This window comes from Balaenoptera borealis, assembly GCF_965194805.1.
Source record: "Balaenoptera borealis genome assembly, chromosome: 17".
Lineage (NCBI taxonomy): Eukaryota > Metazoa > Chordata > Mammalia > Artiodactyla > Balaenopteridae > Balaenoptera > Balaenoptera borealis.
The window spans coordinates 21,505,961-21,521,356 of record NC_138876.1 but is presented as its reverse complement, the minus strand read 5'-3'; the positions used below and the strand labels follow the sequence as shown (position 1 = coordinate 21,521,356).

Below are 15,396 nucleotides of genomic sequence, written 5' to 3'. Positions count from 1 at the left end.
ACTAATTTTAAATATTTCTGGACTTCCCTGGTGGTGCAGTGGTTAAGAATCCGCCTGCCAGTGCAGGGGACATGGGTTCGAGCCCTGGTCTGGGAAGATCCCACATGCCGCAGAGCAACTAAGCCCGTGTGCCACAACTGCTGAGCCTGTGCTCTAGAGCCCGTGAGCCACAACTACTGAAGCCCGCGCGCCTAGAGCCCATGCTCTGCAACAGGAGAAGCCACCGCAATGAGAAGCCAACGCACCGCAACGAAGAGTAGCCCCCGCTCGCCGCAACTACAGAAAGCCCGTGCGCAGCAACGAAGACCCAATGCAGCCAAAAATAAATAAATAAATAAATAAATTTATATATAAAAAAATATTTCTACTGCACAATGACTGGTGCTGGTTTTCAAGCCCCACCACCTATCACATACATGCATAAAACCCACAAATTTAAAAAACTTAAATATTTAAATTTATATTCAGTTAGTTCCTAGTTGACCATATGGATTTTCATAATTTCCACCAATAGAACACATCTTCAAATGTTTCTAGAGAATATGATAAATATTCTTTATGATAAATAAAGAATCTTTATGATAAATATACAATGATAGGTATATGACTGTGCTTAGGTTGTAAACTATTGTAAGGTGGCAGATTGAATTTGGCAGATTATTGGCAGAATTGGTAACCTGCACTCCTCCTTATCCAGTTAAGCCTTAAGCCATTTCTGTAGAGTTGAATTTTATGAGCACAGGGAATTTGAACATTCAGTCATACAACTGAGCAACTTCTTTTCCTCTTTGGGAGGTAGTGTGTATCCAAGGTGTGTCTCAGTGGTTCAGAGCACAAGCCAGACTTCCTAGGTGCAAATCCCGGGCCCACCATTTACCAGTTATGTGATCTTTGCCTTACAGCTTAACATCTGCCTTAGTTTCCTCACCTGTAAAATACAGAGACTAATAGTACCTTCCTCACAGGGTTATTGTGAAGATAAAATGGGTTAATATATGAAAAGTGCCTGACACACAGTAAATACTAATCACAATTAGCTCTTATTGCCCTCAATGCCAATCACGGACTTGGAACATTGCAGGTGACTTGTAAATCTTTATTAAACGAATGATTAATTCTGGGAGTACTATATGGACATCTCTGCCCCCTTTTTGGATGGGGAGGGTAGGGATTTGCATTCTATGATCACACAAAAATTTTGATTGTTTATTCCTTTTTAGAAATTCTCCATTAGATCCAAAAGAGGCAGCTGATTCTGTTCATTGATAAAGGATATACAAGTAATATTGGCACCTGATTACACTGAATTGTGAATTAGAAAATAACACACTCTGGAGTAAGAGGAATTTTTATTTTTCATTTTAACCCCTTCATAATGTGAAAGTGGCAGAAAGGTGTCAAGTATAGAAAAGAACACGGAGTTTCAGAATCGAAGTGTCTCCTGCATTGTTGGGGTTGTGGAAAGATCATTCTCTCTAAGTTTCAAACAGGGCCAAGCTTCTCCCACTTGACTGTGAGCAACGCCTGGGATTGGTACGAGGCCTAATCAGACTTTATATCCACAACACCTGTCACAGTGCCGCACAGTCGGTAGAAAGCCAGAGAAAAATATTTTACAGGGCTGAAATATTAATAATCGAAGCAACCAGGGCCTCAAACTTTCCATCCGTACCTCAACTTCCACCTACCTGGATGGACCCAAGTCTTCCCTTAGAACGACACTCCAAGGAGCAAGAAAAAGGGAGCCAGTTGAAACCTCTTCTCGGAGTTATGGGAACCACTTCCTTCGTCTGTTGCTAAGGGGGGAAGAAGGACAGAGATGAGGCCGGGGGAATGGAGCGCCTCTGCACGGCGGAGCAATAGCCCCGTCCCACTTGGCAGTGGTCCCGCCGGTTCCATGAGTTACCCCGCCCCCAACCTCACCCGCCCTCATCTCGCACTTGGAAACAAACCCTTAGCAATACAAGCCTGGAAGCCTGGAACCCGGCGTCTCCGACATGTCCCTGGGGGGCTCCAGCCGCCGCAGAGAGGGAACTTCCCGGGGGCCCCACGGCATCCTCGTTGGCGCCGGGCTCAGGCCCTCAACCCTGCCTCCCTCACGAGGCTTTCCCGGAGGCGGCGAGAGCGTGGCCGGCCCCGAGGAGGCCCCAGCCGCCAGCCCGCTGCTGGAAGACCTCAGGCGGCGGCTGGCGCGCGCCTTCCAGCGAGCGGTGCCGCGCGGCGGCTCGAGGCGCTCGCGGGAGGAGGAGGCGGCGGAGGCGGCGCGGGAGGAGCAGAGCCGGGCGCGCGTCGAGAGCGCCCTGGCCGGGCTGCGCGCCGAGCTGGTGAGCGCGCTGGCGGCCGGCTCTCGGGGCCGCCTCTCCTTCGTCCTCTCCCGGGGCCCCGGGCCGCGGGCCGCGCACGTGCCCCACCGAGGACTTGGGAGGCCGAGCGCCGCTTTTCCCAGGGAGAGGGTTTGGCCGTGCAGCGTGGGCGAGCTGGGCACCGGCCGTCGATCTTCCCCGACCGCGCCGATGCTCCTGCCTCCCAGGCAGCATCCAGGAGGGAAGCGGGGGAGGGGAGGGGTCCGGCAGGACCCGAGGTGCTGGCTGGCTGTCGAGGGCTGCGTCCCCTAGTGACACACCCAAGACCTCCGTCCCCACCCCTCCCCAGCTTGTTCTATATTTTTCTACCACATAGAAAGTTCCCTCTAGGGAAGTCATAGTACGTGCATGTTATGGGGCTCGGAGGCGGAAGTTTCAATGAAATGAACTCATGGGATGGATGGAGCGAGTCCACCAGCAACTGTTTCTTTTATTCTACAAGTTTTATCTTTCCCCTGGGTAAGAATTCAGAAAACAGGAAATGATAATAAGGTATTTTGTAAAATCGTAGCTTTTTAACATTAGGCAGGAGGAACTGTAGGTAAATATTTTAGTTACTGTTTTGTGATTGAAACAATTTCCAAGTTAGGTAAAATTTGAAAGGGACAAAATGAATAAGAGCAATTTAAGCTTTAAAACGGTGCTGCCTATGAATATGTGTAGTGGAGATTTGGAAAGTTCTAGTCTTTTGCATTGAATACTAATAAAATGTTAACCACTACTTTAGAACGGATTCAACCATCAGTCAGTTGTCTGATTTAAGAACCTTAACAGTTTGTCTTGTTTCTGAGTTTAAGAAGGGCAAGAAGGTAGTAAATTTAATTTTACCTGTGTTAACAATTTGAATTTGACAAGGTGTGTATTAATTCTGACCCAGCCATATCGGAGAAACACATGGTTTTCTTCAGATACCTGAGCAGTGGCTGGGTGAGACCCCTCATTAGTAGAGATGGCCCGGAGGGGTGTGCTGTGGGTCAGGATGCCCACTGGAAGGCCGAGACCGGGCTCATCACCCTGTGCTGCTGACCTGGGGTGTCACCATCCCTCCCGTACCGCAGTTGACTCATTTAAATCAAGTGAAGAAATCATATTCAGTAAGCTCCGAGGCACTTGAACCTTCATATTCTAACTCGTCGTTCCACGAGTAGGAGTTTTAAGCAAGTAATGTACTAGGGGTGGGGAGGAGGTGGAGAATAAAATTCCAAATAGATGAGGGTTCAAATCCCAGCATTAACATTTACAGGCTCTGCTCTCACTGTTCCTATTACTTTAGGAATGCTAATTAGCAAGTTTGGGTTTCATCTGTAAAATGGAAATAAACTCATAGGATCACTGTAAGTATTATATGAGATAATGTCATATAAAGTGCATAGAACATAGACACTACTCAGTGGCCCTTACTGCTTTTTGGTTGTGCCCCCAAAGTGACAGATACATAGGCATGGAAGATCAAGGGTTTTTCTGGAAAGGAGGCAAAGAATGTCACACAAACACAGATGCTGTGTTCCTGAGATGTAGATCATGGTCAACATCTTGGCCAACCATTTCACCATTGTGTGTGACCAGTCATGAAGAAGCAAAAGAATGCGGATCCTTAACACTTACATCACCACTAGAAGAAGCAGTTTTTGATAATGGGCCATTAGCCTGTTTTCTGTAGGAACTGGCACCCATCCATACATGTATGTCCACACATCATCTGTTAGGGTGGTATTTGTGTAAGGAACAATGATGAACAGGTTCAGTTAATTTAGAGACATGTTGCTATTTACGAAATGTTATTTATGCTATTATTTGTTGTTTGAATGGGTCTTCTTAGTGGCTTGCATTGAATTCCAGGGCCTGTGAGTGAATTCCAGGGGTTCTATATACGTAAAATTGTATGCCAAATTTTGTATGCACATAAAATGCACTTCTTTCCTCAGAGTGGGTTCACAGCTTTCATTAGATTCTCAGTGGGATCCATGAGGAAAGAAAATTAAGGAATCATTGGTGTTTGACTTTCCTAAACAGGTGTGAATTACACATACTTTTTTTGCTTAGATGGTGAGCCATTATCAATAATTTAACTGCTTGATTCGTGGCATGAAAGTATAGGATGGGTGTTCATCAGTTTCTCCATTTAGTCATTCCTTCACTCAGTCTTTTAGCAAACACACAGAGAACCCACCATGTTGCGTGAGCAGGCAGTGCACCTCTAGTTGGGGATACAGTTATGAACAGGAACAAACTGCTCAAAATCATCAGTCCAGTGTAGGCTGCGTGCTAGGAGAGGCACATGTACAGAACGCTGTGGAAGCACAGATAAGGCGAGACAGAGAAGGCTTCTAAGAAGAGTTGGCATCTGGCTGAGCTCAACAGGAAGTGGGTGGCAAGGGGCAGAGGGGGCAGAAGATGTGGCTCAGTGCGACGTGTTTATTCTGGGACAGGCAAAGTTTCTGACCAGCTGCAGTGGGAGCTGGTGTGGGAAGAGGGCCAGGAAATAAAGCTGGAAGAGCAGGGCAGGTGTATAGGGCGTCCGTGCCACACTGGAGAACGGAAGCTTCCTGTAGGCAAGGTGCCAGGGCTTCTTGTGCTAGGGGTTGTGTTGTTACTGTCTGTTTGCTGGATGTTCATTTACTTTATTCTTTGCAAATTCTTGCTATCAAAGAAATGGTTCCAGGTGCTGAAGAATGAAGAAAAATATGTCAGAGGAAAACTGAAAGAAATTTTATCCAGTGACTTTATTTTGCAGATTAGGAGGGGACCGCCCATAGTTGCTTTTTACCAGCGGAATGTCCTGGTTCACCGTGGGGTGGTTTCTTTTGGTGAGTTGATGAGGGGTTTTCAGCAGAGAGAACAGGGCTCTCATGAACTGCATTAAACAAGACCCTAATTGAAGAAATATGCAAATAGTTGATTACTAATTTTCAACTATAATGCAAAGATTATGTTGGACTAAGCTTTGTCAGACTGCCTCTTAGGTACATTGCCCAAGAGATCGATCTGTTTCTTAATACATGGGGACCTTCACAAACGCCCCTGGAGGGAGGGTATAAATCAGCCTTGCTGTATAACAGATTTCACTCTACAGTGAAAATTGTTAGATTCTATAAGTACACATAAAGGGGTCGTTAAATGTTTTGCTCAACAGGGAGACCATTTAAAATCCTAAAAACTTGAAATGACAAGTAATCAAGTAAATGGGCCCAGGTCCTGAAAGCTCAGGTGGCCCTGAGCAGTTATCCTGGAGCTCAGAAAGCTCATAAAGATAAATGATTTCCTCGCAGATCACATGCCATTGCTCGGAAACAGCCTTCTATGCACAGGAATTTTTCAAATGGACGGCTCTGTGCATGAGCTTTTTTTGTTTTCATTGCAAGGCCATTTCAAAAGCTATTTGTATATCTGGACTTTACCTTGTCATATAGAAAGTCAGTTTTATAGTCAGGCCAAACAGTCAGAACTGGAGAATAAGATGAGAAATACATGTTCTTGATATCTTATTTTCCTTTCCTACAAAGTCCTTATTTTTCCTGTGCAGAGAGCAGTTTCATTTGATCCATAACTCAGGCTAATAAAAATCCTTATTTTTTTCTAACTTTTAGCTGGAAATGCGTTTCCGAAATTGCCAGCTGGCCAGAACTTTGCTGGATTTAAACATGAAAATGCAGCAATTGAAAAAGGAGTATGAACTGGAAATTGCATCAGAATTGCAAAGCTTGGAAGATAATGTCGTGAATATGGAATGAGGAAATGCACAGAAGAAGATCTGAACCCTAAAAATAACATAAACAACTCCGAAACAATTCTGACAGTAACATTATGGATGCTTTGTGTCAGACTTTAGGGGCAATTTTTAGGCCAAAAACTTCAATGCCACGGGGAAGTGACAGAAAACATCTACAAGAAGGGAGAGAAAATGGTATGTTGTCAAGTTTTAAAGTTATGTATTCATTGTTTTGGCTGGGAAATAGAAGTAAAAAGAATGTACTGAAGAATGCCTTAATGCCAATTTCCAGCATTCTATCTTGTGCCATCTTAACTTTCTGATGTTATCTGAACTTTCAGAATCTGTGTTTGTTTTTGTTCTACTTGATTATTCTTGGTTTGTCTGCCCAGTTAGCTGTTCAGTAGCCTTTCCTTCCCGTCCCATCCCCTTTTTGGAGAATTACTTCTGCCTAGATTCCAACCATACCCTTCAGGTAGAGTCTACCATTAAGGGTGTCTCACCTCATTGGATATAGTCACGCAGATCGAGGCAGTTTGATCAACTTGTCCTCACGAGTTTTTGAACTTGAACTAAGGGAGCAGATGAGTATTAGAAGCAGACGGTAGAAGCTGTGGAACAGAGGGGCTTGGAAGCTGCCGGTGGCCACCATGTGAGAGAATGGAATCTCTAATATAGGAGGTCGAAACAGCACCACTGAGAGCCCAAAAGGGGAGGGAGAGAGCTGCTCTTCCTTGTCTCAGGGGTGCAGCTGCTTAAATCCCCAGCCCTTGCTGTCATTTGGATACATGAAAATCCTCTAATAGCCTCCTAATACAATCTCCTTTTGCCTAAGTCAACTGAGTTGGAGTTTTATGACTTGTACGCAAAAGATTCCCAACTAACACAATTCCTTTGTTAAGCTTTTAGGAGTTAAAATAGTTCATGTTGAATTAGAATATCTACCTCTACCTTAAAAGTGGTTCCTTCTTAATGTAAAAAATAAAGTTCATAAAAAAAAGTTGCAGATCTCAGCGATATTCATAATGGTCATTGTCTGTAAAAATAAAAATTTATAAAATGTTAGTCATTTGCATATTTAATTAACAATAAAAATTAGTTCTGGAAGACAAAGGAGAACAGAATGGACATGGTCGTTCTCTTAAATACAAGTTGTTTTATGTGTGTGAGGGTTTGAGGATTATCTGAACCAAGTTTAGTTTGTCCTTAACTTTTTTTGGTCACTCTAAGTGAATTATTTCAGCTCTTTGGTACTTAATTTCTTCCCTCTGTACAACTGAGGTATTACTATGTTCAACTTACAGGACATTGTCAATGAGCTGTCGGTGATATCCTGATATCTAACCCCTGGATTTCTTGAGAAATTCTGCATATAAGCCCTTGGCTTATAGACATACAGACTGGTTTCTTAACTTATACTTGTAAAAGAGATTTCCTATAAGTCTCTTCCTCAAAGTTTTAGAAATTCTGAGGAAAGAGGCAGTGGAATTCCTGTGATCTTTTCTTCGAAAAAGAGTCTACTCAAATGTTGGAGCAGTCATTCTAAAGTACATTTTACAATTTATTATTTACAAATTCTTGTGATTTTGTGTTTAGCAAATACTCAAGATGATTCATTTTATAAGCTCAATTCCTTACAGAATACAGAGTAGCTGACATTGGTTAGCATTCATGTGAATAATTCAATTCTACTAAAAATGTGCTCTCTTGGGAATCAAAAGAAAGAAACAAAAAGAGAACTTCTGAAAATGGATGCATTATTTTTCCCTTTTTTCAGACAAAAAAAAAAAGTCCACCGTTTATCGTAAAGTTTTTGTCACCAGTTTTTTGTCCTGTCTTTCAGCGATAAACTTTGCATCACTGTATCTTTTAGGAGTGACAAATGCAGAAACAGAATAAGAAAGTCTTTGTTTGGAAGCCCTCATCAGTGGAGGTGGCCTGTGATATTAGCTGTCGGTAGAGAGATACAGTGAGAACTTGATACATGGAACACTATTGCTATTAAATGTTTTTGCTTTGTTTCCCCTCATAAAGTCAATTCTGCTCTCATACCATATCCCTCATCTTCTTTTTTTTTTACGTAGAAGCCAGACTGTGGGTTTTTTTTTTTTTTTTTTTTTGCGACTGCAATCAGCTGTTTCTGTTAGTTTGCTGGATTCTGGTCCTGTCTGCTGCATGTGGAAAGACAACAGGGACCCTCTTCTAAGGGATGTGGGGATGCACTTCCAAGGGCTACACTTCTTCACTTTCCAGAGTGTTTAAATAAGCTAGAGCAACAGTGTGACATTTTAAAGAAATACGAGGTGGAAGGGACCAAACTACTGCCAGCTGGAGGGGAAAATGAGAAAATAATTATAACCTAAATTATGCAACAGGGAAGCAGTAACTGGATAAGTCGAAGAAAGTAAAATGTTCACCCCAGTAGTGGATAGAGAGGACCAAAGAAGAGAAAATGACAAAAACAGCTTAGTGAGGAAAATATGGCATTTAGGTTTTTCAAATGACGATTTCTCACAGCTTTAATTATGGGGGGGCTAATCATGTTAGCAGGGAATGGGCTTTCACTCTATGGTACTCGGTTAGCATCTACCACTGAAGAGGTGCCAAATTAATTATGACAGTTAGGAGCTTTGCACAGGTTGTTAGGCTTTACATCCCTTTACAGGTGGCCTGGATGAATCCACGTTTTGTTTGGCTTGCCAAACTACTTCTGCTGTTAACAGGTGCTTCTGGAGCGCCTAGCCGGGAGACGGATCAGAGTCTGATGTGGGTAAACCCGTGATGGCTGAGCCTGCACCAGTGGGATGGGATGCACAAGAATCCCATCTCCCCTGGTCCCTTCCCAGGCGGGGTACGGGGCCCCACTGCAGCCATCAATTCTGTTTATTTACCGCTGTTATCACTGCTGGAGTCCCTCCCGGCCGTGAGTCTGGCACAAGGCCCTCCGGTGCCAGCTGCTTCCTCTCTTTCATTTTTGCTGCTGCCATCACTGCCATGAGTGTTATGGAAGGATTAGAAATATGGGGAGGTTTCGGGTTGCACCTATGCCACTCTGCCTACCTCTGGATCTGGCAGCCTCTTGTTTCACCTGGACCAAGGGGGCCATGCACCATTGCTTCTGGGTCCTGCCTCCAATAAATGCTGGGACTTACGAGGCTCCACTTCTTCCTTAGGGACCACAGTGCCGCCATCCTTCTCTTCTGGGACCAGTGAAGGGGGGGGGGACCCTTGGAATGTAATGATAAACCAGCAATGACATGAGCCACCTCTCCTGTGCCCCGTGTTGGGCCAAAAATGCCACATGTATTAGCTTATTTAATCCCATGATGATTTGTATGCACGTAGAATATGGTTTTGAAGTCATTTGGCCTTTGTATTTAGTCCTGGCGTGGCCACTTGCCAGCTTTATAACCTAAAGCAAATTGCTTCAATCTCTTTAGATCTGTCTAAAGAAGCTAGTCACAATGGTACCTGTCTTATTGAAATCTTGAGGACCCCAAGCTGAGGAACCTCGAAGCAGGTTTGGGAGACGGAGTTCGTGGTGAAGGCTCTTCCACTTTCTGTGTGTTTCTTTTACATCTTCAGTTCTATGTGATCTCACTACCCTTTTGGACTCAGACCTTTCCTGTGCCTGCTTCTTTCTTCATCGCGTCTTTATGTCTCTCTAACGTTCTGCCAACCTGCTCTCTGTTGTGATGTTGACTCTTCTGCTGGTTGATAAATTGATTTACTAAACTTGAGAGGAGGCACCAGGGGGATATGAAATGGCCAATAACTGCTACTTAACAACCGCTGAATCTGCCTGGCACACAGTGCCATGTGCGTTTAAAACTCGATCATCCCAGCAACACTGTGAGGTTGGAACTATTGCTTTTTCCATTTTATCAAGGAGGAAATGATAATCAAAGGGGCCATGCAAGTGGAGCTGTCAAGATTCTTGTCCAGAGTTGAGTGTAGTCTGGCTTTTGAGACCCTTCCAAGGTAATCAGGGAGACCCAGACACAAGTGAATAAATTTGATATTATAACAGAAAGTGTAACAGAACCCTGTATGAAGCACTAGGGATGCTTTCTACAAGGGTCAGACAAAGAAGGCTTCCTTGAGGACCTGCCCCCAGGTTCTTTCTGTTTCACCTGGAAAAAGGCCCTCATTTTGTGCCTCACATTCTACATAGACAAGTTGGGTGATCTGGAAGACATTACTCCACTCTATTTGGGCCTCACTTTACTCATTTGAAAATGAGAGAAAGAGTGGAGTGGCCTCTAAAACATTCCTCTAACTGGGAAACTCTCTTCTACTCCAATCCTGCCTGCTTGTAACTGGACTCTCCATCACTCACCTCTGACTTGCCCAGATGTCCTGACACCTGTGATGGTGCGGTGGGCGGCTGTCTGTTTATCACTGGCCCTTGACCATGAGTTGTCCTCTCCTGGTCCCAGCCCTGGCCCTGATCATGGCCCTGGCTGTTGCAGCCTCGATGATGATGAAAAGCAATTCTTGTCACTCTTGGATGCCTCTCTGCTCTTCTCACCCACACCGTGACTGCAGCCAGGGGAAAATGTCACATTTGCACTTCACGAGGAGATAAGCATGGCTCAGACCTTTCATGTGCTAGACTTTTGGAAGCAGCCTGGCAGATTGCCTGCCGAGGCGGTCACTGCAGGCTGAGAGCGGTGTAATATGTAGTTAGCAGTGCAGCCTCTGGAGTCCGGCGATGGGGTTGGAATCTTGGCTCCTTCACTGCCTCACTATGTTATTATCGCTGAAGTTCAGTTTGCTTCTGTGTAAAGTAATATTATAATAATCACACCTACCCACCCCAGGGACTTGTTGTGAAGATCTAATGGATTAATGTATGTTAAGTGTTTAGAATGCTCTCAAGTAGTGTTTAATATTATGACAGCCCACCTAACAAACATTTTGCTCATCCTTCTTGTCTATTGGAAGCACCCGATTCCAGGAGAGATTGAGAATGACAGCTTCACTTTTCTCAGCCCTTCTGGGAGCTCAGAATGGCCACAGAATCCAGTTTTGTCCAATAAGACATAAGGGAAGTTTGCTGGGGGTTTTCTGAGAAACGTTTTCTTTTCCTACAAAAGGAGAAAGAGGAGGTAAGCTCTCTTCTTTCTTGCTTAGGAACACTGTCACATGAGGCTGTAAAGCTTGCACCTGCTGCAGCCACCCTGTGACCAAGGTAGGAGATACACGGACACTTTGAGGATGGGAAGACAGAAAGATGAAGAGAAGTAATGTCGCTGATGGCAACACTGAGCTCCTGAGCCAACCCTGAGACTGCCTACCTATGGCTAGTCTTGTTCTCTAAGGAACAACAGTAATAAAACTCAGTTGTTTAAGCCACTTTTATTTAAGTATTTAGTTCCATGCACCCAACGAAGCATCACTAACTGACACACTTGAACCCCGACAACCTCCTGAGATGAAGGTTCAGGATGATGCATTGTCTGATTGCAACTGTGGATATTAGAAACTATAGGCAAAGGACTCCAGAAACATCATTTGGTCACTTAGGACCCATCTAACGCAATAGGAGACCAATCAAAGCATATTGGAGGGAAATGTATCTGAGAGAAAACCCCTTCTGAACCCTGTGGAGACTCTGGAATTCCACAGTAAAGGTTCTGACTATTAAAAACATTTCCACAGGGCTTCCCTGGTGGCGCAGTGGTTGAGAATCTGCCTGCCAATGCAGGGGACACAGGTTTGAGCCCTGGTCTGGGAAGATCCCACATGCCGCGGAGCAACTAGGCCCGTGAGCCACAACTACTGAGCCTGCGCGTCTGGAGCCTGTGCTCCGCAACAAGAGAGGCCACGATAGTGAGAGGCCTGCGCACCACGATGAAGAGTGGCCCCCGCTCACTGCAACTAGAGAAAGCCCTCTCACAGAAACGAAGACCCAACACAGCCAAAAATAAAAAAGCTAATAAATAAATAATAAATAAATTTAAAAAACAAACAAAAAAAAACATTTCCACATACTCACACTTGTTAAGAGAAAGACAACACGTCCAAAATGGAGTCACTTACGCTAAGCCCCACGCCACCAAACTGAGATTTAACTTGATTACACTTTTGGCTCTCCCAGAAATGGAATTTTAAACCAGTCAACCAGTAATCATATGATCAGCACTCGTCAGGTAATCTGCCTGATAGACCCCTGCCATCCCCTAAAAGAAAGTGATCTTGCAATAACCAACCCACTTTTTTTGGCCTAGTATAGCTTCCTTGTGCCTACTTCCTTCTGGCTATAAAAGTCTCTCATTTTGTACACCACACCTCAGAACCCTTTTCTATCTGCAAGATTGGATGCTGCCTGCTTTGAATCAATGTTTGCTCAAATAAACTTAAAAATTTTAATATACCTTGGTTTCTCTTTTAACACACTCCATCAAGGATATCCAAATGCCTATGGAACCTACTACCTATCTGATTCTGTCACAGAAGCCATTTTATTTTTCAGCAACTGAAAGAAATTAGGATGAAATAATTTCCTAAAGTGTTTCAGGAGAGAACTGGCAGTAAAATACAGTGAAGTGTTCATCAGCTTTCAATTTTTTATATCAGGGAAGTTTAGGGAACTGTCAAAAAAACAGCCTAAAATCAAGTCTGTACAAAAATTGCTTCTGAATTGGTATGAAGGATGCTTGTCTCTCTAAACTTCTACAGGATTCAGTTAGGAATTGTCAAGCAAAGAAATTTCTCAAGATTTCTAGGTGAGATTGTCAGGTTACTGAGAACACGACCAATGTCCTCTCAGTCTACTATGACTTGATGGTTTACTGTTTACCCCCAACCCTACAGCTTACCCAGTGCTTTACAGTTGACAATATACCAGGTGCTGTCATAGCCAATAGCTCATTAAACCCACAATAACCCTCTGGGGTAGGTGATGCTTGAGGCTGTTGAAATTTGAGGGGCAGAAAGAAAGCTTGCCTGCCTGACTTTGGGAACATCACCCTCATCCTGCTTCCCAAGACATCACTCTCCCTAAGTGGCTGGTGTTTCCTCCAGGAGGAAGTGCAGTTTAGGAAGTTAGAAGACCCAGCTGTGGGTGTCAGCTCTGAGCTGAACTTGCTGTGTGATATCTGGTGAGTCTCTGGGCTTCAATTTCCTCATTTATAAAGTGAGGGATTGAACTCAAAATGATCTTTAAGACTCTTTGGGTTAAGCATTATTGTCTCCAACTAATGCTTTTGGAATCACCCTCTGAAACAATGCTGTCATCACTTCTTTAGTATGAATTATTTTAGGTTGTGATATGAAAACACTGACCTTTAGAGCAGTGGTCCCCAACCTTTTTGGCACCAGGGACTGATCTCGTGGAAGACAATTTTTCCACGGACGGGGGTGGGGGTGGGATGATGGTTCAGGCAGTAATGCCAGTGATGGGGAGTGATGGGGAGCGGCAGATAAAGCTTCGCTTGATCCCCTGTCACTCACCTCCTGCTGTGCGGCCCAGTTCCTAACAGGCCGTGGACCCGTACCGGTCTGTGGCCTGGGGGTTGGGGACCCCTGCTTTAGACTGTCTAGAGTGAATAATTAAACAATGGAAGGGAATAGAAAAAGAAAAAAAATACCAAATTTAAATACTTTGTACCTTATAATTTTGCCTTAAGTTCAATTAGCAGCATGAATCTAACAGTCCAAACATTCTTTGTTTCTCTCTTTCTCCCTCTCTCTGCCCCCTCTCCCCACACTTCCTCCTTCCCTTTTTTTCTTCCCTTTTTTATTCAGCTTTATTGTTGTGCCTCCTGGGTGTCAGGCACTATTCTAGGCATGTGTTGAGCATCAACTTTGAAATGAACATCTTGCAATGAACATGAAAGATGGGGTTCTAGCTCTCATGGTGTTTATGTCCTGGATGGGAGGAGGGGCAGATAAGTCAATAAGATACTCTAGTATAATGTGATCAATGCTGTAGTGGGGGGAAATTCAGAGTGCTAAGGGGGCAAACAGGAGGCACACAAATGACAAAATCAACATCCATTCATGATAAAAACTCTCATCAAAGTGGGTATAGAGGGAACATATCTCAACATAATAAAGCCCATTTATGACAAACCCACAGCTTACATCATACTCAATGGTGAAAAGCTGAAAGATTTTCCTCTAAAATCAGGAACAAGACAAGAACGCCCACTCTCGCCACTTCTATTTAACATAGTATTGGAAGTCCTAGACACAGCAATCAGATAAGAAAAAGAAATGAAAGGCATCCGAGTTGGAAGGGAACAAGTAAAACTGTCACTATTTGCAGTTGATGTGATACTATATCAAGAAAACCCCCTAAACTCTCCACCAAAAAACTGTCAAAACTAATATATGAATTCAGTAAAGTTGCAGGATACAGGATTAATGTGCAGAAATCTGTTGCTTTTCTATGCACTAATAATGAACTATCATAAAGAGAAGCAAGTAATAAATCCCATTTAATATCACATCAAAAAGAATAAAATATCTAGGAATAAAATTAACCAAGGAGGTGAAAGACCTATACTCTGAAAATAATAAAACACTGATGAAACTGAAGATGATACAAAGAAATGGAAAGATATCTCATGTTCATGAACTGGAAGAATTAATAGTGTTAAAATGCCCATACTACCCAAAGCAATCTACAGATTAAATGCAATCCTTATCAAAATACCTATGACATTTTTCACATAAATAGAACAAACAACCCTAAAATTTATATGGAACCACAAAAGACCCTGAATAGCCAAAGAAATCTTGAGAAAGAAAACAAAGCTGAAGGTATCATGCCCCCTGACTTCAGACTATACTACAAAGCTATAGTAATCAAATCAGTATGGCACTGGCAAAAAAACCGACACATAGATCAATGGAACAGAAATAAACTCACACACTTATGGTCAAATTAACCTATGACAAAGGAGGCAAGAATATACAATGGAGAAAAGATATTCTTCTCAATAAGTGGGGCTGGGAAGACTGGACAGTTATATGTAAAAGAATGAAATTTGAACATTTTCTCAAACTGAATACAAAAAGAAAGTCAAAATGGATTAAAGGCCTAAATGTAAGACCAGAAACAATAACACAGGCAGAACACTCTTTGACATACATTGTAGCAGTATTTTTTGTATCTGTCTCCCAAGGCAAAGGAAACAAAAGCAAAAATAAACAAATGCGGCTTAATTAAACTTAAAACCTTTTGCACTGCAAAGGACACCATTGACAAAATGAAACAGCAGCCTACTGAATGAGAGAAAATATTTGCAATAATGGGTTAATATTCAAAATATATAATTAGCTATACAACTCAATATCAAAAAAATAAACAAC

General features: G+C 43.2%; 1 protein-coding gene and 1 long non-coding RNA gene across 2 annotated transcripts in view; one reads left to right on the top strand and one right to left on the bottom strand.

Annotated features, from left to right (window-relative positions):
- Positions 1-578: 578 nt before the first annotated feature.
- The window catches only part of LOC309615152, a 194,331-nt gene continuing 179,513 nt past the window's right edge, over positions 579-15,396 (bottom strand). Inside the window, exons 3-4 of the long non-coding RNA XR_014236544.1 lie at positions 1,689-1,796; positions 579-1,524 (exon numbers count right to left, since the gene is read on the bottom strand). This is a non-coding gene — a long non-coding RNA (uncharacterized lncRNA). The remainder of the gene's footprint in view (positions 1,525-1,688; positions 1,797-15,396) is intronic.
- Positions 1,998-15,186, top strand: AARD (alanine and arginine rich domain containing protein; the record flags this gene model as incomplete). Its single annotated transcript, XM_082363196.1, has 2 exons — positions 1,998-2,324; positions 5,951-15,186. The coding sequence occupies 2 exons, from the start codon at positions 1,998-2,000 to the stop codon at positions 6,092-6,094; spliced, it is 471 nt and encodes a 156-aa protein (XP_082219322.1). The 3' UTR covers positions 6,095-15,186.